The sequence below is a fragment of the Aegilops tauschii genome, chromosome 6 (assembly GCF_002575655.3).
Source record: "Aegilops tauschii subsp. strangulata cultivar AL8/78 chromosome 6, Aet v6.0, whole genome shotgun sequence".
Taxonomy (NCBI): Eukaryota; Viridiplantae; Streptophyta; class Magnoliopsida; order Poales; family Poaceae; genus Aegilops; species Aegilops tauschii.
Window position 1 is genome coordinate 493,921,714 of NC_053040.3, and position 24,839 is coordinate 493,946,552.

General features: G+C 43.2%; 1 protein-coding gene and 1 pseudogene across 3 annotated transcripts; both read left to right on the top strand.

The window, feature by feature from the left end:
- The first annotated feature begins 9,109 nt into the window (after positions 1-9,109).
- On the top strand, positions 9,110-9,816 carry LOC120967250 (F-box protein PP2-B11-like; annotated as a pseudogene).
- Positions 9,817-17,998: 8,182 nt separating this feature from the next.
- LOC109736776 (putative disease resistance protein RGA3) lies at positions 17,999-23,239 on the top strand. Of its 3 annotated transcripts, XM_073502726.1 has the most exons (5): positions 18,049-18,280; positions 18,395-19,614; positions 20,178-22,302; positions 22,375-22,501; positions 22,713-23,239. In XM_073502726.1, exons 2-4 carry the CDS (start codon positions 18,568-18,570, stop codon positions 22,407-22,409), a joined length of 3,207 nt encoding a protein of 1,068 aa, XP_073358827.1. In that variant the 5' UTR covers positions 18,049-18,280; positions 18,395-18,567; the 3' UTR covers positions 22,410-22,501; positions 22,713-23,239. The 3 variants fall into 3 exon arrangements, with proteins under 3 accessions (XP_020151571.1, XP_040249146.1, XP_073358827.1); XM_020295982.4 differs by having other exon boundaries at positions 17,999-19,614; XM_040393212.3 differs by having other exon boundaries at positions 18,006-19,614; positions 22,717-23,239.
- Positions 23,240-24,839: the final 1,600 nt, after the last annotated feature.

A 24,839-nucleotide genomic window follows, 5' to 3' on the forward strand; every position in this document is an offset into this window, starting at 1 on the left:
ATCGTGCACTAGCCAGTGCTTCCTGCCACCACGCACCAGCCGGAGAGTTGCCCCGCCGCCGCCAGGTGAGCTTCGTCCATCGGAGCCTATGGTGGTGGCGAGACGAGGGAGGGGATGGGTGCGGAAAGAGTCGACACTAGGTTTTCGCCCCCTGAATTGCCAGGGAGAGCAACGCGTGGGTCACGGGTCGCCCAACCCACTTCATCCGCCTTTCATGAAAATCGAGATCACTCTTACATTTATCTTTTCGATATCTTTAATTTTTAAGCACCGATTTGTGTAGTTTCTTTAGTATGATTTCTGTAGCAACACATGTGGCATCGTCTAGTTTGAGATAAAAGAGGAGCCTTACTGCCTTAGCTTATGGCCTTTTGCTGCGTCGAAATGATGCGCGCATCCCCATGATGCATCTTGCGTATGCCTTTGTTGGTGCCATGTATATAACTGAACAAGTTTATATGATGAACACTAATTATAAACACCTACCTAATGGATCGAACCAATGGCCGAGATGACTTGCACGTTCCAACTTGGGTTTGCTTTGCTTACAATACACCAACCCAGATCAGCATTCAAATCGTTGGATGGCACATACCAATTCATCTTAAAATACTAGCATTGACTAGTGCAACTCGACCACGTCTTCTGAAAATGTGAAACGTTCTTCTCCAAATCAGTAACGTGCACAGAAGGTAGCATACGTGTGATGCGACTAAGAGGTAGTACTGGGTACCGAAATTAGCTGTCAATTGGTTGAGCAACAATAGAGCCGGGCAACTTGAGGGTAAACTTCGTATCACCTCTGGCAGAGTGACGAGCGTTAGGAACGTTACCCAGCATTGGTTGGCTGGCTGCAACTAGTGTGTCATCTTGGGAAATTACTTTGACGTGAAGCCTTGAGTAGAGACTCGACCTGCTCAAACTTGTGAACGTCAGGGCACGCTGATTGGTTGAGAGAGAGTTGACATATTACAAATTGACATGTCTGGCGTAGCTCAACTACGAGTTTTTCATAATGTTTTGTCCAGTTGGGTTCCAGCATACCGTGTACGGAATGATTCAACATTTTTGTTTGGGTACATGCCATATTTAGGTCTCACACTACAGGAAAATCACACGTCCTAGTGCAAAAACACGGGTTCTCGGTCTATATCCAGGTAAGCCGAGGAAGAAACAAGAAACTCACGACAAACCTATGGTACTCGACTTATGTCTAAGTATAAGCCTAGTGGGTCCATAAATAAGGTCTTTGGTTTACAGAAAGCCCTCGGCATATTACAAGAAGACATTCAGCTTACATCCAATTCTCGGCAACGATCGAAGTCATGTGGTGATCACGGAGGCTGCACACGGCAATGTCACGGAGCTAGTTGTAAGCCGAGTACCCGCTAAACGACACTCGGCTTACAGTGTCCTATTTTTTCATAACCTATTTCTTCGTGTAAAAAATTAGTTTTAATGTGGTCCATTTTATTTATATTTACTAATTATTTATATTTCCTCATCCATTTTGTCTAAGTTAGTTTCATCGCCCTTTCGATGCGCCAATTTTGTGGTCTATCAAATTAATTATCACCATTTTGCCACTTTAAAGGTTTCGAGTATTGCATTGTCTCTTCATACCCCCCTAGTGTATCCATATTAGGATCACATGCAAAAGGACAATTTTCCAAACCGATGGGAAGAAATCCTATGAACGCATGCAATTCTAAAGATGGAAGGTTCATGACTTAGAGTGCTGGTTCCCCACTTCGAGCCGGCGGAAGGGAATTATATGAATGCATGCGCTCAAACATTGTCTGGTATTGTCACCATGACATACCCTAACACAAATCAAAAGTATTTCACCATGGTTAACCCCCTCTCATGGCCGGTTAAAGCCCTAGACCGCGCGGACTAGATAAACAGGCGTGTCATCCAAAACTGTGCGAGGGAGGGTCAGAACACCACCCCCACCTGCATGTGATAAAAATATATATCAAAGGGTGGTGTCATGTTTAAATACCCAAGACACAACTTCGATGTAGCCCCTGCCTCACAAACCGGACAGAACGGTGGGGATGTTCATGACATAGAGTGGTACCCCCCCCCCCCACACACACACAGACAAACATCGAGCCAGCGGGAGGGAATTTTGTGAACGCATGCGCTCACACTTGGCCTGGCATGTCACTATGACCTACCCTATCACCAACCAAGAGGAACTCACCATGGTGTACCCCCTCTTGCTGCAGGTCAACGCCCTAGACCGTGCGGGCCCCACTGATGGGCGCATCGTCGAAAACATCACAAGGGGGGGGGGGGGGGGGTGTCAGAACACCACCCCTAACTGCATGTGACTCAAATATATGTATGAAAGTATGGTTTCATGTTTAAATACCCGAGGCACAACTTTGATGTACCACCTGCCTTACAAACCCGATAGTCCGGCAGAAAGGTTCAAGAAGTACATCGTTGGTCCCCCCACTTCGAGCCGACGGGAGGGAATATTGGGAATGCGTGCACTCAAATTTGATCTGGCACTATTACCTATCATAACACAAACCAAGAGAAAATTACCATGGTGTACCCCTCTCGCTGCAGATCAACGCCTTAGACTACGTGGGCCTGATGGATGAGCATGTCATCCAAAACTGCGTGATGGAGGGTCAGAACATCACCCCCTCCTACATGTGGCCCAAATATATGTATGAAAGGGTGGTTTCATATTTAAATACCCAAGGCACAATTTTGATGTGGCATCTGCCTCACAAACGAGACAGTCCAGATCAGCATTCAAATCGTTCGATGGCACATACCAATCATCTCAAAATACTAATTGAGGTGCAACTTGATGGATTGCTTCTTCTGAACTATTCTTCTCCGGTGCATAGGAGGTGGCGTGTGTGTGATTAAGAGGTATAGCAGTATAGTAGGTACCAAAAAATGCTGTCAATTAGTGTGACTAGTTGTCTTGCGGGGATGAACATAACAATAGCTACTGGGTGTAGATAATGCCCTACACCTTTGTTGACGTTGCTCCTTCCCATTCAACGAAGACACTTGGTTGGCTGCAACTTGCATTGCCTCAGTGAGCTTTGAATAGAAACACGATCTGCTGATTGGCTGAGAGACTCTTGACATCGCAAATTGGCATGTAGATATTTCGAAATGGTTTCTCCAGCTGGGTTCCAGCACACCGCGTACGTACGTACGGAATAGGTCATCGTTTTATTTGGCTATATATATAAGGTCTCACCCCTCAGCAGGTACCCATGCACTGATATAACGTCCCCTCCAGAAGATTAACCGCCATCTGAAACTTGCCATCAGTACGCAGCACTGCAAAAGCAGGGCACTTTTGTACAGGTAACCCCCGTTTATCTTTAGTTTCCGAGCAGTTGTAACATGATCCCTCTTATCTCCTCTTAGTTTCCTGGAAAGTATATTCTCAAGGTTCCATCTAAAAGAAGTATCTTCTCAAGATTTAACAGTTGTGATATCCTTGGGTACGAGTAAGATCTAACAACTGAGCTGTGCTTATCTACAGTTACGAAGATCTAACGTTTATTATCTCTTTAGTTAATGTTAGCCCACCAAATTAAGGGTCAGATGATTTACTTTTCTTTGAAAATTTCTAGCATCACTGGTAGAAAATGGGCCTTTAGTCCCGGTTCGCAAAGGCCTTTAGTCCCGGCTGTGCAACCGGGACTAAATATGCGTGACTAAAGACCCCCCCCCCCCCCCTTAGTCGCGCCTCTTACGAACCGCGACTAAAAGCTTTAGTCCCGGTTCTCGTGGCTAACCGGGACTAAAGGCCCGTCCTTTAGTCCCGGTTCTCGTGGCTAACCGGGACTAAAGGCCTCCTCCGCAGGTTTAGGGTTTTAGCCCCCCTAAACCTGGTTTTTTTGCGAATTTTTTTAATTTTTTTTATTTTCAAATTTCTGAATTATTTTAACCTCTAATCTCTAATCACCACCCCTCATCACTGCTCAATTTATCCTCTAATCTCTAATCACCCCTCATCATTCCAAATCATCTAACTTGCTCAATTTATCCTCTAATCTCTAATCACCCCTCATCATTCCAAATCATCTAACTTCCCGGATGGTCACCCATCCTCTCACTACTCCAGCCTGAGCACGCTTAACTTCCGGGTTCTATTCTCCCTCGTTTCCAAGTCTACACTTGTTGTTTTCCTAACAATAGTAGGATGTCAATTCTATTAACCCTCAGGAATTTAGCTTGAGCATGAAGTGACACATTTCACTGTTTGAGTTTGAAACTATTGTTTTAAAAAACAATAATTATTTAGTAACACTAATATTTCTGGAATAATTAGTTTGACCATTGTTTGACCACTGTTTGACCAGATTTGACCAAAATTTAAAAAAAATTGAAATAATTATTTAGTAACACTAATATTCTAGAATAATTAGTTTGACCACAGTTTGACCACAATATGAAATTTTTTGAATTTTTTTGCCTCTCCAGATCTTAAAAGCCCCGTATCTTATTTTCTGTTAGGTTTTTGAGGATTTTGAAAATGTTTAACGGTGTTCCCCCCGTTAAATTTGGATGTAACTTTTCGAGTAGATGATTTTTCATATAAAAAACTTTTTCATCCGAGTTCGTATGCAAAAGTTATGCCCATTTTAAGAAATTCCAAAGAGATTTTGCAAATAAAGTCGAAATTCATATTTGTTAATTTTCCCAACAACTAGACCACATATCACATGAGAAACTTATTTTATTTTATTTTTTTGACATTTCCATCATTTTCTTTTGGTTTTTCTAAAACTGAAAAGGCGGTCCGGGGGGGGGGGGGGGGTAGAGTTTGATGGGCCCTTTAGTACCGGTTGGTCTGGCCAACCGCGACTAAAGGACTAACCTTTAGTCCCGGTTGGTCTGGCCAACCGCGACTAAAGGCCTTCGGGCCAGCCTGAGGACCTTTAGTCCCGGTTGGCCAGGCCAACCGGGACTAAAGCCCCTCCCGTCCGCCAGCTGTCGACCGAGCGCGCTGGGCCCAGATAGTTGGTCGCGGGTCTCCTCCCGAACCGCGACTAAAGACCCCTTTGGTCGCGGTTCGATTATTTTGGGGACTAATGGGGGCGTATGGAAGCCTCTTTTTCTACTAGTGCATCTCTCTCTATTTTCTCTCTTCGTACAGTCCTTTAAGTATATAAAATAGATAGATATATTTTCCTATGAGAGCCTCTCTTTTCTTTGCGAAATCTATAAGAGCCTCTTTAATCACAAGGATTTTGAAAATATAGGAACATGCAAACACATAAATAGAAAAAAAAATTGTGCGCAACAAAGGAGCAGTAATTAACACATACATTTTTGCAAAAATTAGTGTTTGATTCACAAAATAAGAAAATAATCTGAATTCTAATAAGCACACTGAAATCAAAGTGAAACCCTAGATGAAAAAGTGAAACTATAGAATTCTTTTGAAATGAGGCGCATGTGAGTTCATAATTCATGTGTTGTTTTGTTCCTTCGCCTTTCTATGAATCAACCAGTCCCTACAGCTTGTTTGTGGGACTGAATTGATATTATTTTTCTATATACACTACCTTCTATACAAGCAATTCTGCATTAAAAGTATTATATTGGGCCCTACCAAATTTTCCATCATAACGGTGAAAACGATGTCAAAGACCTACTTATTGCAAACAAATCCATGCTTTGCCTCTAGTGCAAGGGAGGGGAATATAGTTGCACACTTGTTAGCTGCTCAAGTCAAGGGACTTTAGACATCTGCTGGATGGGAGATACCAGACTTTGTTGTTTTAATGTTAGTAGATGACGTAACAAATTTTGAGAATCAATAAAGTCGATAGGCAGGCAATCTAAAAGACATAAAAACAAATATGTGTATGTCCATTTAACTTGTTGAGGAGGTGTAACCTAGTCCTCAAACTTTGTACAAAGGTCATACAAGGACCCTTTAGTGAGTTTGAGGACCAAAGTGAATCAATTTCTAAGTTTGCGAACATATATGCTATAAAGAATTTGAGGTCTCTTAAGTAGTACAATTTTTATGCTCCATCTATCTACTTATACAAGGCCACTACGAAATATACACTTTGCATCTATACAAGACCACCAACAGTAATTGAGGCAAAATTAAGTACTAGCAACCTGTTTAATACTTGCATGCATCCAGTCATAATGACAGTCAGCTACTTCCTCCACTCAGTTTCCTTGCATGCAGACGGCATATTAGTGATCCCAGTAAACGAAAAGAAAAGCTGACCTACAAAGCAGGCATTAAATTTTACATTCGTACCTGTAATTTGAGTTTGTGACCTTGTATATAAAAATGGAGGGAGTATTTTTCCTTACGGAAGTAATGTCTATTTTTCTAAAATGTCCTTAAGGGGAGACTTCTCTTTTAGGAGACTTCCAAATTGTTACACAACTTGTTATGTTTTTCCACCGTAGTTCAACTCAGCCCTACCCATTATATAGTGACTAAGCCTATGTTAAAAAAAAGACAATGTTGAATCGGTGTGTGAAATATTAGACATATAATAGAACATTGCGTCTGATTTGTTTGAGGTTTGTTGTACAACTTCCCTGTTTCCGTGGATCTCAGTGGAGCAACTAATAACATTTTGTAGTAGCACTAAGAACCACTATAATAATTTTTATCTAGGAAGAATAATCAATACCGAAATATACCTGGTCTTACCAAAGAGCGTATTTTTATGTTGTACAGATGGATGATGATCAAGCACGTGAACTGAGAGCTCTAGAACGCATACTGAGTGATCCAAGTGTGGAGCCAACCATGCTATCTTATGGGATACTGAAATACATTACAAATTCTTTTTCTAACGAGATTGGTCGTGGTGGGTTTGGAGTTGTGTACCAGGTATGGTTTTTTCTTGATTGTCTCACAAATATTTAAATTTAAAAAAATCCCTGGTGGAGTGAAAAACTGCATATTAACACCATCAGGAAAACAGGGAGATTTGGAAAACTGGGTAGTCGCTGTGAAGATCTTCAAGACACATAATGCAGATAGGCAATTCCTAGATGAGATCAGGTGTTTAAAAATTGCAAATCACAAGAATATAGTAAGATTTCTGGGCTATTGTTCAGATATACAAGAGGAAGTTAGGACATCCGATGGAGTACCTGTGCTGGCAGGGCATTATAAGAGGTTGCTCTGTTTCGAGTATGTTCCTAAAGGAAATATTCGACAGTATCTTCAACAAGGTATGGATAGCTTACATCTTCATGTATCTATTTGCAATCACTATAAAAATAACTACTAACTAGCTTTGGAGTTATATCATTGAATAAATAGTTGATAAATACTCTCCTGGTGCCTACTTGTGGTTTGGGTACAATAGGGAGACGACCAATTATCTATTTACGAATTTGCTGTGCAAAACTAACATGTACACTAATGAAGAATATATTAGGAAGACTACATGATCCTTTGCTCTTGCAGAGAAACCTCATCAAGAGGACTGGCCAGCACGCTACAAAATGATTAGAGGAATTTGTCAAGGGTTGCACTATCTTCATGACAAGCAAATTATCCATCGTGACTTAAAACCTGAAAATGTAATGTTGGATGCTCAGATGGAACCAAAAATTACTGATTTTGGTTTGTCGAGATTCTTAGACCAAGGAACATCCACATTGCTTACTTCACACATAGCTGGAACATTGTAAGCAAAGCTAGCATATTGACATCTCTACTCGTTAAATTGGTTTTGTGCGGTGATACTTCAAATAAACTATCTCATCAATGCATGCAGGAGATATATTGCACCAGAAAGCAAAGATAATGGAGAAGTATCACTAAAGTCAGACATATATGCTTTGGGTGTTATTATGGTGGAGCTACTATCTGGCATGAGCATGATAAGTCTGTTGCATGTAAGGAGAAAATAACTTAATACTCTAGTTTACATCATTAAATTATGGTAAACATTATTCATCGTTACTTTCATTGCATAGAAATAGAAGTGTTTTCCTACTTTGCACAATCTAAATTCTAAAAAAAAATCCACTACTTCTTTTGAGGCATATCTTAGTAAAATATTATAGAAATTAGTATCTTGAATTGAATTCTATTGACAAATAATGTTACCATTAGCTTCTAACCAAAATAAGGTATTTAATTAGTTGGTTTTGTTTATGTTTCAGGTTTGCCTATTTTCCTACAGTTCAGTGTCATTTTAGCAATACAAATTTATATTCAGAAAACTATCTCTACTTGTGAACTAATCACGGCATAACAAATGTGTCTGCAATATAATATACATATGTTGTGTGTTTGCATTCTATGTTGTAATAATTATGGTTAAGTGATCCTAATATTAAGTTGTAAACTTAATTATAGCAGTGGGATAAATATATAGACATGAGCCTCCCACGAGTGAGGGGGTGCACCGAATTAGCTCGAAACTGCATGGACCAAGACAAACATCAGAGACCCACAGTACGTGAAGTAATTCGCGACCTGGACAATCTGGAGAGCATGTTTCCATGGTCTTCCATAAGCCAGGTACGTAAGATTAATTCAAAGCACAGTTGTATTCTCTTGACAATGGTTGTTTGTTTGTGAAAATTCCACCCATACAACATCATGCATAATCCGGATCCCTAATTAACCTGCTTAATTAGGAACATTTTTTTTGTCAGAATGCTAAATTGAGATTCTGATCAGATGTGACACTTGCATGTACATATATTTCTGATTCGACCGGTGCATACAAAATCAGCTTTGTAGGTGTTTGCATACATGGCATGCACAGTCAATGATTATGTGCATGCATGTTAAACCACGTGCGTACTATTTTTTTGCGTGCCATCTGTATAGTAGATGGTGAAATCAACAATGATATTGCGACGAGTTAACTTAATTAGTTGCATGCATGATAAGATTGAAATACACTATATATAAATATAAGCATGTGATATTAATTAGTTAGGCCCCACTAGCACGATATATAGGATACTGTAACCTCATCGGAGATTAATGCATGTCCAGTAGGAGTACATATGAGTGGAATTTTTACCCCCGGTGGGCTATACCTCCTACTGTTAGTAAACATAACTTGGTACTTATGCTTGAATTTTTCTTGACAAACCGCAGAGTCGTCCTATGGGGCCGGAGAGCACCGTCGTCAAGCTACCATCGAGGTCATTAACTATTGCATGGGTTGACAATCCCGAGTACTGGAGATGGACCTCACGCCGGGACTCCAGGTTCACCGGCCCATCTTTGAAAGAAACTTTTCACGTCTTTCTTACACGACATATATTTAACCTTATGCGCGCCATTTCTTTTCTTGTCCATGCTACAAAGGTTTGGCGAATGTGCGGAACTCTTACGTGTGTACTATCTGAAGGTCTCTCGGCTGATCACACCCAAGGACCTGCCTGCCGCCACCACAAGCTACACGGCTTACCTCGTGTACAAGCGGGCTGGCAGCACCCTGGAAGGCATTGTGCAGACAGCGAGCACGCTCCATTTCGACAATATCATTGCTAGCAGCAAGGTTAGCCTTCACCCCAAAGAGGGCGGGCCAAGTAGTGCCCATGGTGTCACCTACCCTGTCACCAGGGGCGATGGCTGGCTGGAGCTTAGACCGGGGGAGTTCTCTAACGAGAAAGCGGTAACTGTACAGCTCCTCCATGAGGACCCGAACAAAGAGATGAGCGGCCTCATCATTGATGGCATGGAGGTCAGGAGGAGCCTGTAATGTAATGCATCCACATCACCAGATTGATCGTGTGCCACCTCTACTGTAATCCACGAACTGAATAATTAAGCCTAGCCAGCTAGGCAACCCTGTATCGACTGTTATGTTGAAATGTCAAGTGAACTAGCAAAGTGGCCCGCATAGTTTGCGCGGGTAGATTTCTTAATTTTGATTATGTGAATTCAATAAATGGCTTGCAATGTCTAGTTTTACATTGAAGATTTCCGGCAAAAGAGTTTTAAGTTTTGTTTCCTCTGTGCGACTTGAGGTAAACGTCTTGCCTATTCTGGCAGACGTGTTGCGTGTTATATAGATGGGTTGCGAGCCCAGATACGCGTACAAGTCGGTTGAGAGAGATAGATCTTGAAAAGGAAGAAAGCTAGAGATAAGAGGAGATAAAGATTACAAAATACTTGTCTAACTAACTATTCCTCCAACGGTGATGATCTTCCTTCTTGTACACGCCATGATCACGCACGCAATATCATCATGTTTGACACCCTCCCTTAATCACAACTTCATTAAGTTGAGATTATGATTGAAGTCTTCAAAACTTCTTGTAGGTAGAGCTTTGGTGAAGCCATCAGCAACTTGGTCTTGAGAGTGAATAAACCGAATATCCAAAAGTTTATTTGCAACTATTTCTCGAACAAAGTGAAAATCTATGTCAATGTGTTTAGTTCTAGCATGAAAGACTGGATTTGCTGACAAATAGGTAGCACCTAGATTATCACACCATAAACATGGAGCTCTAGTGCTTTTCATACCTAGTTCCTTTAAAATTGACTGCACCCATATGATCTCTGTTGTTGCATTTGCCAATGCTTTGTATTCCGCCTCTGTACTGGATCTTGAAACTGTGGCTTGCTTCCTTGCATTCCAAGATATCAAATTAGGTCCAAAGAATACTACAAAACCACCAGTTGAGCGTCTGTCATCTAGACACCCAGCCCAGTCTGAGTCAGTGAAGGCACTAATAAATGGCAAATTATTACTGAAATTCAGGCCAATGCTCAATGTATTTTTCACATATCTTACTATACGTTTTGCAGCAGTCATGTGAACAGTGGTAGGTGCATGAAGGAACTGACATATTAACAGCAAAGGAAATGTCTGGTCTGGTCAGTGTCAAGTACTGAAGTGCACCTACCAGGCTTCTGTATTTTGTACTATTTTCTGAATTCAGAAGCTCTCCTTCAGCAAGAGACAATTTTTCTGTGCTAGATAAAGGAGTAGGTGCAGACTTACAACTTTGCAAACCAGCCTTTTTCACTAAGTCTGTTGCATACTTTTCTTGAGACAGGTGAAGACCATCCTTGTGTTGCTTGACCTCAATACCAAGAAAGTAGTGTAGAACTCCTAGATCCTTGAGAGCAAATTCTGCACTTAGATCCTTCAACAGTGTTGTTATTGCTTCATCAGATGAGCTTGTCACAATTATATCATCAACATAAATGAGAACAAATATGGATATTCTTGACTTGTTATAGATAAATAATGAAGTGTCAGACTTTGAAGGAACAAAACCAAGTGTTTGCATCTTTCTACTGAGGCGAGAATACCATGCTCTCGGGGCCTGTTTCAGTCCATACATGGCCTTGTCAAGTTTGCACACATGCAGTGGTGCCTGCGCATTTACAAACCCAGGAGGTTGTTTCATGTAAACCTCTTCTTCCAAAACACCATGGAGGGACGCGTTCTGAGTGTCTAGCTGTCGTAGACTCCATCCCCTAGACACAGCAATGGACAAAACAAGGCGTATGGTAGCAGCTTTAACAACCGGACTAAACGTGTCCTCATAGTCAATACCATACCTTTGTTTAAAACCCTTTGCAACGAGTCTAGCTTTGTAACGATCAATAGTTCCATCAACTTTTCTTTTTATCCTAAATACCCACTTACAGTCAATAAGATTTTTACCTTGTCTTGGAGGAACCAAGTGCCATGTTTTGTTTTTCCTCAGTGACACAATTACATCATGCATTGCCTTTCTCCAATTTGCATCACCAAGAGCCTCTTCAAGAGTGTTGGGTTCTCCTGGTTCACCTATTGAACATACCATCCCATATTTTGTAATATGTTTATAATCAATAGGTTTAATTACCCCTTGCTGTAGCCGTGTGCGACGTGGAGTAGTAGCAGGAGCCACTACAGAGAGCCCGACACAGAGGATCCCACACCTAGATCGAGCTGATCCTTCCCCGATCCCGAGGCGAATCCAGGCACAACTCCAGAACCGGCGTTGTCAGCAGTAGCAGTCGGGTCTGGATCTTCTGCGGTCGCCAGCTGTGATGCACGTGGCGAGTCGGCCACAGAGGATCTGGGCCTAGCAGCGTCATCATCGCCTCGTGATTGCATGGGCCCCGCATCGATAGGGTCTGTCCCCGCTCCCGTCAGACGAGTCGTCCGCCGCTTATGGACGAGTGGGCCTCAAGCCGCGCGCGGCCCGGGCCAGCGCCGGCCTGCCATCTGCTGGGCGGCGATTGGCTTGCACGAGGGGAGGTGCCGCGGCCCGCCAGGAACTGCCACGTGGCTGGCGCGGGTGGCTCGGCGCGCCCACCTGCAGCTGTCGCGGTTGCACGCGCGCCTGCGCCTGTCGGGGCTGCCGCAGCAGATTCGCTTTAGGGCATCGATCCCTAGGCGGATTCGCTGCGCAGCAGCAACTTCTGACCAGATCCCGAGGGGGATTTGCTCCCCAGGCCAGGACACATGAAATATGAATCTGCTGCACTGTTTTCTTCACCATTTGCTATGATCTTTTCACTGCTGTTTTCTGCATCATCACAAGGCTCATGAAGGCTATTAGTAGGGTTAGTCAACATATGATCATCACAATTAGTAATGCCCTCTTAATTATAGCCAGAGAGATGAGATGGTAAAAGCAAGATTTCGTTCCATAGGAGAGCACCGGCATTAGGATGTAGATGCGCAAAGGGAAACTTGGTCTCATCAAACACGACATCGCGGGAGATGTTGACCCGGCCGGTGGAGATGTCAAGGCATTTGACACCTTTGTGTTGGGCACTATAGCCAAGAAAAGCACATTGCTTTGATCTAAACATGAGTTTGCGATTATTGTACGGACGGAGATTTGGCCAACAAGCACAGCCAAAGACACGGAGAGATGTGTAGTCTGGTTTGACATGGAGAAGACGTTCCATAGGTGTTTCGTTATTGATGACACGGCTAGGTAACATGTTGATGATGTGGACAGCTGTGAGAAATGCCTCGTCCCAAAACTTGAGAGGCATAGAAGCCCATGCTAGAAGGGCCAAACCGACCTCAACAATGTGCCTATGCTTGCGTTCGGCCGACCCGTTTTGTTGGTGAGCGTGTGGGCATGATACATGGTGAGATATGCCTATATTTTGGAAGAAGGAATTGAGTTTCTCGTATCCCCCCCAATTGGATTGGACAGCTATAATCTTGCTGTCAAACTTCCTTTCAACAAATGCTTGGAAGCTTCTAAAAACTTGAAACACATCGGACCTTTTCTTAAGAAGATAGATCCATGAAAATTTGCTATAGTCATCGATAAATCTCACATAGTATGTGTGTCTGCCAACAGAGGAGGGAGCAGGGCCCCACACATCAGAAAGATCAATTGCAAAGGCTTAGTTGAGACACTAGTAGATATGGGATATGGTAATTGATGACTTTTAGCACACTGACATGAATCACAAATAGTTTCAATATTTCGCTCACCAACAAACAGGAGCTTATTTTTCCTAAGTAACTTTACAACCAAAGAAAAAGAGGCATGTCCTAAACGACCGTGCCATCGTGTGGACGAAAGCTTGATAGCACCACAAGCTTGTTTATTGAATCTTCTAAACTCCGGAATCAACGGGTAGAGCCCTTGAACACATCTACCTCGATAGAGAACTTTCTTTGTTGCCTGATCCTTGATCAAAAAGAAATAAGGATGAAACTCGAGGAAAACGTGATTGTCAATGGCAATTCTATGAACAGGCAGAAGATTTTTGTGGGCACTAGGAACATGCAAAATTCTTTTGAGATGTATTTTTCGACTAGGGGTATTAAAAATTGAATGACCAATGTGACATATACCCATACCTTCACCACTGGCCGTGTGGATTTGATCCTTGCCACCATATTTCTCCTTCAGGGTGACCTTCTCGAGCTCGTTGGTGATATGGTTAGTGGCGCCGCTATCGACGTACCAATTTGTGTCGATCCCATAGGAGCCATCGGCAACCGCAACAACCTTTTCTTCATCTTGCGAGGAGTCACCGTCATCTTCCTCGTAGCGGTACCAACAGTCCTTCGCCGTATGACCAGGCTTGCCACAAATTTGGCAGCGAGGCAAGTCCAGGCGAGATCTGTTGGAGCCGCCGCCACGACGCCCTTTGGAGCTGCCGGAGCGTCCGCCGCCACGAGCGTTGTTGGAGTAGCCGCCACCGCCAGATCCGAACCTCCCCTTGCCACGAGAGGAGGCACAAGAGCGAGAGCCGCCATAGCGGCCTCTGGAGACGGAGTTTGCCGACGACTTGAAGCCGCCGCCGGAGCCGTGGTACTGCGCCATGCGCTGATCAAAGTTTCTAAGCATGGCAAAGAGCTCGTCAAGAGTTACCGGAGTGACGCGGGCGTCCAAAGCAGAGACAAGGGGCTGGTAATCTTGGTCCAGCTCGTGGATGATGTAGGACATGAGCTCGTCGTCCTGGATAGGTTTTCCCGCCGCGGCGAGCTCATCGGGAAGGCCCCTCATGATGGCGAAGTAGGCGGCCACCGATTGATTGCCCTTCTGCGCGTTAATCAGCGCCTTGCGGATGTTGTTGACGCAAGCCGGGATGAGGAAGACAACAGCAGCTCAGAGATGGAACCGATGGCGAGGGGAAGGAGTAGTTCTTGTGCACCTCTCTGAGAGGAGCGACCTCCCTTTTATAGGCGCAAGAGAAGGAGGCGAGAGGGCAGCGACGGGAGGTGAAACGAAAAGACGGAGATGAAGCGAACAGCGAGCAGCCGAAGGGCTGCACCGTTCGCATTCGAACTCCACTTTCGCAAAAATCTTTTCAGCTTCCGTGTGATCTTTCGTATACCCGTAGTGCGTGGCAAAAATTTAGACATCGGCTCATTCCCGCAACCCGCGGCGTGACGAGGCGGGCGGCGGAGGAGGAGCGCGCGTGGATGTCCCTCTTGTTCTCATGCCCAACTCCCTCTAAACTAGCAACGTGGGACTAAACTTTAGTTCCACCTCTTTGCCTTGCACGAATGGGCTGCATGGGCCTCTAGGATTTATTAGGAATTTCTGAAACTGCTTATTGGGCTAAGCCCAAAATAAACAAAATTCTAGCACTAACTTCGTCTTCGAAATCATGAGGACTACAGAGTAAATTGGCACGCAACTGCCAACACTAAAGTGAAATACATCAACGGAAGCAAAATTATACTATTAATTAGAAGCGGAATAATGAACCTACCTCTCTCCATGCACCTTCACAAGATCTGATGAAGATGCATACAAAAAACTTAAGCTAAGTGTATGTGAGCGGTTACACTATGGTGATTCTACTGACTGCCAATATGTTTCTTTTTTCTCTCAACCCCCGCCAATATGGTAATAATTTGAAAAACATGAATCTTATTATTATTATTATTATTATTATTATTATGAAGAGATAGAAAATCGTCACTAGTCATTTTTAGGCAGGCGTCAATCCTATTGGGCCTAGCCCATCTCTAGCCCAAGTTATTCCATCATTATCTTTTACCACGGAATCCTATTCGGGATTTCCTATGAAAACACCAGTTAGAGGGTATCCCTTGAAAATGTCACTCCCACCTTCTCTGGTGGTGGTAAGTGGCACACTACATGTGCGACACTTGTCACAACCTGTGAGTTTTGTACTATTTTTGTAGATTTTTTTCAAAATATTTTATCTCTCGAACCCTGTGTCCAATTCATGAACCATTTCCACCGTTGGGTTCTCGAGTGAAGATATTCAAAACTAGATCCCATCTTAATATGTTTGGAGATTTTTTTTCGAAAGAAAACCCTGAAAAAAGCGGAAATAAAAAAGATTAAAACGGAAAAAACCAACGAAACCAGAAACAAAAAAATACCCTAGAAATAAGAAGAACAATCGTTCTTTTCACTTTTCTGGGGAAGCACACCTGTGCTTTTCATTCTTTGGGAAGCTTCATCATGAAGCACACCTGTGCTTTTCAGTTTTTACTTTATTCTGTTCTGGCGTGGTTTTTCTGGGCTGAAGTACACCCAAGTGAGCCAACGAAAAAAATACTAGGGTGGTCCATGGACCACCATCCTGGCCACCCTTGGTTACTCCAATGTACTAAAGTGCTAGCGGTGTGTCTCTGTTGCACAAAAAAGTATTTCTTCAAAAGCAAAGTTGATATAGATAAGTATACACACCATAATAATTTAGAAAATCACATCTTTATTCACTTCAGCAATCAGAAAAGTAAAAACAGACAAGAAAGCTTATTGCATATCATCTTTTGCTTATTACATGAAAATTATTCTTGGTAATTGTGTTGAATCACGGGCAATGGGCTCTGCAGACAGTATAGTCATCGTAGCATGGACCCGTATAAGCAAAATAGTTGCAGCAGTACTGGGCTCTTCATGGCCACTGCAACTTCTCTTTCTCACAATCAGGGTCATCGTTAGGCCGTATAGCTGCCGTGTTGCTCCCCTTGTCCGCAATGCTTTGTCCTGAAGTGAAAATCAAATAAATTTATATCATCTCGACATGAACGTAATTTCACTTTGCATATGAACGTGCAGGTAATGCCTATGTAGAAAACCACTCAGATCTTTCCAAGGGGTGAGTACTCAAGGTTGACGAAATAGACTTTGAACATAAGGATGAACACTGAAATTTTACAAAGTAATTATTCATAATTGTTCATTACCCTGTACGGCTGAAGAAACCAGGCAACTTAGAAGAACCATGGAAAGTAAGACGAAAAGTTGGGCATTGTGCTTGATGTGCTTCCCCATTGTGTAAGAAAGTCACTAGGTTTTGCTATGTATCCATTACTTGCCCAGGTCCATATATATAGCTGAATTGTAACTAGTATTGTTATTACTCATCATTAACAAACATTAATTGAATGGTTATCCAATTTTTTGTATTTTTCCATTTCCAAACATAGCTAATGACTTTATCGTCTATCTTAAATGTTGCAGCTAAAGATAGGAAAGTTTTAAATGCCATGTCTAGTATTAAATGTTGCATCTAAAGATAAAGAAGCCTTAAATGTTGTAGCTAAAGATCTCTTCTTTTAAATGCGGAAGATAAACATTGGCTATTGCTAAATGTCATAGATAAATATATATAGCTTGTTCTTTTCTATATTCCATTTAAGTGGTATGAAATTTCTAGAACAATGAGCTCCAAACTCTATTGTTTTAGAGAAGGGTGCAGCTGGCCACCATCGACCTTGGAATTAGAGAAGTCTTTTGTTGTCGACTAAGAACTATAACTAAGAATGTAGCAAAAACCAAATAGAGTGCCAACAACATTTTCACTATCTAATTATGAAGAAAACAAAAGGAGAGGAAAACTAAGCTACTTCTCACCAAAATGCCAAAACATATAGGTATCCCTTGGTGAGCATTGAGCACTGAACATGCAAAAAAATAATTTTTTTGATGGGAATTAAAAGAAATTGGCAGAAGGAAATTAGTGCTATGGTCGCATTGAGTTTGAGACTAAAGAGACATCAATCAAGTTCTTATGTTCCGGGTTTACCTTCCTGGATCGCTCGAAAGCCCAAAGCTGTGAGCCTGTGATATATATCGACATTTACATCACAGAACCTCATATTTTGTTTCATCCTATTGTAACAGATCCATGCTCGTGAAAAAAGGTAGCAGTGCATGAGCTACAAAACATATACGATGAAACTTTCCAAAAGCATATCACAGGTAAACATATACATATACTTACTAGGTTACGATAACTCTGACATAAAAAAGTTGTTACTCGTTTTGGAGATCATAGCTACATATGGAAAAGTATACTGTTTTCACCGCAAAAAAAAGTATACTGTTTTAACACTATTAAAAAATAGTTGTTACACATCAGCTTTCTTGGTCAATTTCGAGGTATTTGGGCCTGCAGTGCCTAACGGGCCTAACGTGTCTACAGTGCCTACCGTGCTGATGGGCTGGGCCGTGGTATCAGGGGTGACGTGCTTGGCTAGGGCTCGCGGCACGGCACGGCCCGTGTAGCTGGCGTGCCGGGCCGGGCCATCTGGCCAGGTTTGCATCAGATCCGCCTGTCCTGCCGGCCACTCTACACCGCCGATTCGCCGGAAGAAAATCCACCCCCTAAATCTCCCTGGCGGCGCGGATCACGGACGGCCGAAGCTGACGCGGCCTTCTTCTACCGCATCCGTCGCCGCTGCTTCTCGGTGCCGTGGCAGGCATCGTCGCCGGCGAGGGGGGTTCGGTTCGGACGAGGAAGTAGTGGCACGGCGCCGGAGATGGAGGGGGAAAATCGGAGAGCCGGCGGGGGTGGCGGCGGCGACGCTGGTGACTCTGGCGGCCGCGAGCATGGAGCAACTTACTCACGGTGAGCGACTGCTGTTAGATGACTAGTTAATTTATCTGAATTACCGCATAAAGGAAACCAATTGCTTTCTTGCCATGGCCGCCATTGCTTTGCTTTGCCGGCCACTCAAGGAAGGAACCAGCTGCTCTTCCCCCCACCTAAAGGAAAAGAAGCGGAATAATGGCTTTCTTGCCAAGGAGCCCAAGCTAAGTACCCCCTAGACTACTAACCAAGGCAAAACACACACACACACACACTGTTGATTAACCAATCTTTAGCCTGAGCCTGAGAACAAAGAAACAGAAACCATGGCCATTGTGCTGGATGCCTTCGCGTCCTATGTCGCCGACATGCTCAAGCAGGTGGTGGAGGACGAGGTGGGGATGCTGCTCGGCGTCACCGGCCAGATCGACAAGATGGGCGTCAAGCTTGGGGACCTCAAGAAGTTCCTGGCCGATGCCGAGAGGAGACGCATCACCGACACCAGCGTGCAGGGCTGGGTGACGGAGCTCAAGCGCGCCATGTACGATGCCACCGACATCCTCGACATCTGCCAGCTCAAGGCCATGGATCACCATGCAGCATCACGCATGGGGTGCTGCAACCCGTTGCTCTTCTGCTTGCGGAACCCCCTCTTCGCCCACGAAATCGGCACCCGCATCAGGGCGCTCAACCAGAAGCTCGACGCCATCAAGGAGCGAAGCGCTGCCTTCGGCTTCGACCTTGCTTCGTACGAGGACTCTTGCAGCAAGGTACATTCCTCTCGCTTATCTACCAGCCGCGAGACATCGTGGGAGCTCGACCGGTCAGGTGTGGTCGGGGAGAAAATCGAAGAAGACACAAGGGCACTGGTAGAAATCATGGTGAGAAGAACTGAGGCGGAAACCAGCAACGCAGACAACAACAGAGTCATGGTTTTTGCCATTGTGGGTGTTGGTGGGATCGGCAAGACAACCCTCGCTCGGGAGGTCTTCAACGATGAAGCCATAAATGCCAATTTCGACAAGAGGATATGGTTGAGTGTCAACCAAGACTTCGACAAGGTTGAGCTTCTTAGGACAGCCATCACTCTTGCCGGGGGAAAGCACCGTAGTGAAAAAGCGTTGGCAGTGCTTCGGCCAATCCTTAGTGATGCCTTGACAGGGAAGAAGATATTCCTGGTGATGGATGACGTGTGGAGCCATGAAGCATGGGGTGATGTGCTTGAAACACCCCTTAATGCTGTGGCCCGAGGTAGCCGAGTCCTCGTCACTACGAGAGATACAAGAGTTGCCCGTGGGGTGAAAGCTGTGCTCCCCTACCACCACATCGACAAATTAGATGATGAAGATGCCTGGTCATTGCTTAGGAAACAGGTTTGTTGTTAAACTCGATGCATCTTCAATAATTACGAGCTAGCTGCTTAGCTCCCTATTTGGACATGAGATAATAATAATAATAATAATAATAATATATAATGATGATAATGATAATAATGATGATAATAATAATAATAGTAATAATAATAATAATAATAGGGCATACTCCTGTGTATTTTTCACTAAAGTTACTACAAGACAGACGCATACAACATATGCACACCACACACACACACACACACACACACACACACACACACACACACACACAATGGCACAATGTTTTAATCAAATCTAGCTTGATGAGGGTGAACAGCTTCTCTCCCACAACGCTTGGCAATTTAATTTCAGTACCTTGGTTGACAGCGAATCCCCACTTGCCGATCTATTGACCTGACAATTTAATTTAAATAGTTCATTATCTAGTATATTAATAGTTCCATTTCTTGGCTACCTTGTTTTTAAATAAAACAAAATTGGGGCTAGCCAAGAAAAAGTCGTTTATTTTATTTAAAGTTACACCTCTTCTTATTATCTCTATTGGTTTAAACTGCTTGCAGGTAATTTCAAGTGAGACAGATGGACCTGAAGTTGATATGCTTAAGGATATTGGATTGCAAATTGCTGTAAAATGTGGTGGTTTGCCTCTTGCTGTCAAAGTAATGGGAGGACTGTTGTGTCAGAAGGATAAACAACGCCATGAATGGAATATGGTTCTGAATGATTCTATATGGTCGGCATCTGAAATGCCCGAAGAGCTAAACTATTCAATATATTTTAGCTATGAAGATTTACCTCCTTCCATCAAGCAGTGCTTTCTATACTACTCCCTTCTCCCTAAAAGTGCTGCGTGGTCTAAAAATGGCAGTATTGGTATGTGGATTAGCGAAGGATTTCTTCATGGAACCTCTGCTGACTTGGAAGAATTAGGAAGCAAGTACTATAAGGAGCTGATTCTGAGGAACCTTATAGAGCCAGTTACAATATGGTCTGATCAGCAAGTTTGCAGCATGCATGATGTTGTTCGCTCATTTGCTCAATTTGTGGCTAGAGATGAGGCACTAGCAGCTCACAGTGGAGATACTGGTTTCATTAGTAAACTTAGTGCACACAAGTTCCTTCGGTTGTCTATGGAAAAAAATGTATCAGAATCAGATGGGTTAGACTGGAGTTCCTTACATGCACAGAAGACACTGAGAACACTGATATTAGTTGGCCCTATATCTATGAAGCCTAGTGATTCGATTGTTGATTTTCCCTGCCTACGAACTCTACATGCAGAATCTATAGATGTTGCTGTATTGGTTGAGTCTTTGGGGAAACTCAAGCACCTGAGGTACTTGTTAATACAGAAATCCAATATATCTAGTTTGCCAGATAACATTGGAAATATGAAATTTCTGCAGTTCATTGGCCTTGTAGAATGCCAACAATTTGTGAAAGTTCCACATAGCATTTTGAAGCTAGGGCAGCTGAGGTATCTTAACTTTTATGACTCTAGTGTAAATAGTATACCAAGGGGGTTCTGTGTTCTAACAAATCTAAGGAATCTGCGTGGGTTTCCAGCGCAGACAGATGGTGTTTGGTGTAGTTTGGATGAGTTAGGCCCTCTTTCTGAGCTCAGATCTCTTGGAGTGCAGAGATTGGAGAATGTGTCTGTTACCTCGTCTGCGGCAAAGGCAAAGCTTGGCGAGAAAGTTCATCTGACCCACTTGTTTTTATACTGCAGCAGTATATTGGGAGATGATGGGCTGATTAAAGATGAAAAGGGTGTCTCTGAGGAAGAACAGCGACAAATTGCGGGTGTGTTTGATGAGCTCTGCCCTTCGCCTAGCTTAGAGTATCTTGATATAAATGGATTTTTTGGCCGACGGCTCCCAAGGTGGATGACGTCAAGATCAGCAGCGGTCTTCAAGAGCTTGAGGATTATATTGATGTATGATCTAGCTTGTTGCACCCAACTACCCGATGGCTTGTGCCAGCTCCCATGTTTGCAGGAAATTGACACCCGACGCGCTCCAGCCATCAAGCGTGTTGGACCTGAATTCCTACAGCCCCACTTAGCGACGGCTGCGTTTCCGAGATTACAGAAGATGTGTTTAGTTGATATGGTGGAATGGGAGGAGTGGGAGTGGGAGGAGCAAGTGCAAGCCATGCCTCTTTTGGAGGTGCTTGAGCTCGAAAATTGCAGATTGAGGTGTCTCCCTCCTGGCCTCGCCTCGCATGCGAGGGCTTTAAAGTCTATATCTGCACAAAATAACCAGCACCTCAACTCACTAGAGAACTTTGCTTCTGTTGTTGAGCTGGAAGTGGCTAAAAGCCCTGACTTGGAGAGGATCACTAATCTTCCCAATCTGCGGAAGCTTGAGATCGAGACTTGCCCCAAGCTGAAGGTACTGGAGGGTATTTGTGCGCTCCAGAGGCTCGTATTGGAGGATTATGCCATGGAAACACTTCCTGAATACATGCGAGATGTAAACCCAAGGCATTTTGAGCTACGCTGCAGCCTGACGTTGCTCACTTCCATAGCCGCGGGACAATCTGGCCCTGAGTGGGATAGGTTCAGTCATATCGACCATGTCAAGGCATATGCACCTGATGAGAACAATACAAGGAAATGGTACGTGTTGTACACGAGAGAGCCCTGCAGCTTGATCACAAATGTCAGCCACTCCACATCTGCAGGTAAATCAGCACAACCGTGCCATCTCAATGTTTTGTTCCACTCTGTTCATTTAACTCGTTTAGTTGATTCAGGGTATGTAGAGGAGGACCAGGAAGTAGTTTCATGAGTCCATAGGGATGAAGGGCAACAAGAAGTAGGCAGAAGATTTCGGCATTCTTTTGCATGCATCTGGGTTCTTGTGAAGGTGCATCGAAAGAGGTAGGCTCATTATTCAGCTTCTAATTAACATAATTTTTCTTCCGTTGATGTATTTCACTTTAGTGTTGGCAGTTGCGTGCCAATTTACTCTGTAGTCCTCATGATTTCGACGACGAAGTTAGTAGCTATGCTATACATGAAAATGAAAAACCTTAATCCATGAAACCCAGGTGCATGGTCATATTTTTATGTGTGTTAAACATTGATGCAGACAGGTTGAAGGCAAGCAAGCTAGACGGGCCTTATAGCCATCTTCACCTTGTTGGTTGGCCATATCAAGTGCGGTGCAGTGCGATCCTCCTACAACAAAGAGAAGCTCATCATTTACAAAACTCTGCAGCAAGACCAGTACTTGTGTGTTGATGAAACTACAAAATACCTGTAACTTATTTGATTATGCATCGTGTGCATGCTTGTGTGTTGATGCAACTACAAAATACACACCATAGACTGTGCCGGATCAAATGGTTCTGTTTTCATAATTACCGGAGTCATGCAAAGGAAAGGAACTAAGCGAGGAGCGCAACTTCTGGTTATTTGTACTAGTACTTTTCAAGAAGTTATTCTTGGTACCAGCGGTAGCATTTGCATGAAAATACATGTAACTTACTACATATTTGATTATGTATTCTGTGCATGCGCACAGCAAAGAACAGAGGTGATTGTCTAGGCTGTACTTGTGACAGATCAACTGATTTGACTTTATACCAGAATATTCAGAACATTGTACCTTGAAAATTGGTATAGATGCCAAAAGCTGTGGTTTAGTGGTTGAATGCCATAATAATCTCACCAGGATAAATTTAGGAAAGCATGGTGTCCTACCAAGATCAGCCACAGAAATTTAGCCTTGTGAGTTGTGAATTTATGAGTATCTCAAGTGAGGCCTGGCGAGAGAGGCTACTGTCTCTTGCGCCAGCGGCGGCCACTCTGTTTTTCTACTGTGTTCTGGTGAGCAGAGTCAGAGTGGGTTTCCGGTGAGCCCACCCGGTCATACGAGTCTGCGGAGATCACATTGTCACGTTGACAACTAAAAACTACTGTATTTGCCAGGAAGCCTTCATGGTCAAGAAGAGATTTCAAAGTCTTCGCTGTATTCGGCAGTAGACAGGGATTAAGTAGCAGAAATGGCACCAACAAACACGCATATATAGATTAAAAAAAAAGATTTAGCACACATAAAAGCAAACAGAGCAATGAGCAAACGAGCATGGAAGAAAGTAAGTTGTGAGACACAAACAATGGCAGGGACTGAAGAAAGTAACCGATGATGAAAACTTAATGGTACTATTGCATATTCTTGATGATGGACAAAGAGAAAGACTGCTCTCTCCCTTGTAAATTAGTGATCCGAATCAGTAAGAAGAATGATGCTTCACAAGTATTCACAGTACAGCCTACAGAAAAATAAGGAGGCTCCAAAAGCAGAAGACTCATACAGTGCAAGTGTTACATATGGTACAGAACTGAAAACTCTGCCTCAATGTTACAGCAGACGTTGCGCACTCTTTATTTGAATTCAACAACAGAAAGGGATTACATAGCAGAAACGACACCGACAAAACACACATAGTGCCATTAATCAATAAAAAACAGTATTAGCACAGATATGAAAGCAAAGAGAGCAATGCAACGCAGAGTCGGATCGGCTTCCAGAAACATCATAGTGAATCAAACCATTTCTTCCACTAAGGACTTAGGAGCACGACAGCACGGGTATGCCAGGAGGCAGCTGCAGACTATGGTGAGGAGTGTGGCCGTGCAGAGGAGGTGATGGCCACACCAAATAGCGGGCGCTCACGGTAATCTTTCCCTCAATCCCTCTCTTGTATTGTATGTGTGGTATTCATGTACGTGGGTGTGCAATATGATTTGTTCTTGAATTTCTATGAGTACTCTTGTACGAGTATAAAGTTTACAGTAGCAATTGGTGCATAGATTTACAGAATTAGGTAATTTTCGCTGGTTACTACTTGAGTCACAGTTTGTTTTTGGTACATGGCATAATCTGTAGATATGCATGTTAATGATTAATTAGGTATTACCACATCAGTGAATTTCAATCTAGTGGCTGTGAATGATTTAGATTCATGAGAATCTGGCATGTAATTTTGTTAGGTCTTCCTTATATTCCTTAAAAGGATAGAAATTTTAATTTAGATCGGTAGCCCTACCATTACCTACAACTTAGAGATCACAGTATTTCCAAATTTGTAAAATTTATTTTTTTGACTGAAACATTACAGTCTAGGTATTGTGTACCTTGGCTCACTTTAACTGAAACTGAAGAATGTTTTTTTGCATGTATAGATCAATAGCTTCTCATGATGGAGCACAA

What these genes read in the sequence shown, in the direction of transcription:
- LOC109736776 (XM_020295982.4), top strand. Translation starts at nt 18,568, where the DNA reads ATGGCCATTGTGCTGGATGCCTTCGCGTCCTATGTCGCCGACATGCTC. An exon ending in GGTCATTGCTTAGGAAACAG is followed by an intron (nt 19,615 to 20,177) that starts GTTTGTTGTTAA and finishes AACTGCTTGCAG; the next exon opens with GTAATTTCAAGTGAGACAGA. An exon ending in CAGCCACTCCACATCTGCAG is followed by an intron (nt 22,303 to 22,374) that starts GTAAATCAGCAC and finishes TAGTTGATTCAG; the next exon opens with GGTATGTAGAGGAGGACCAG.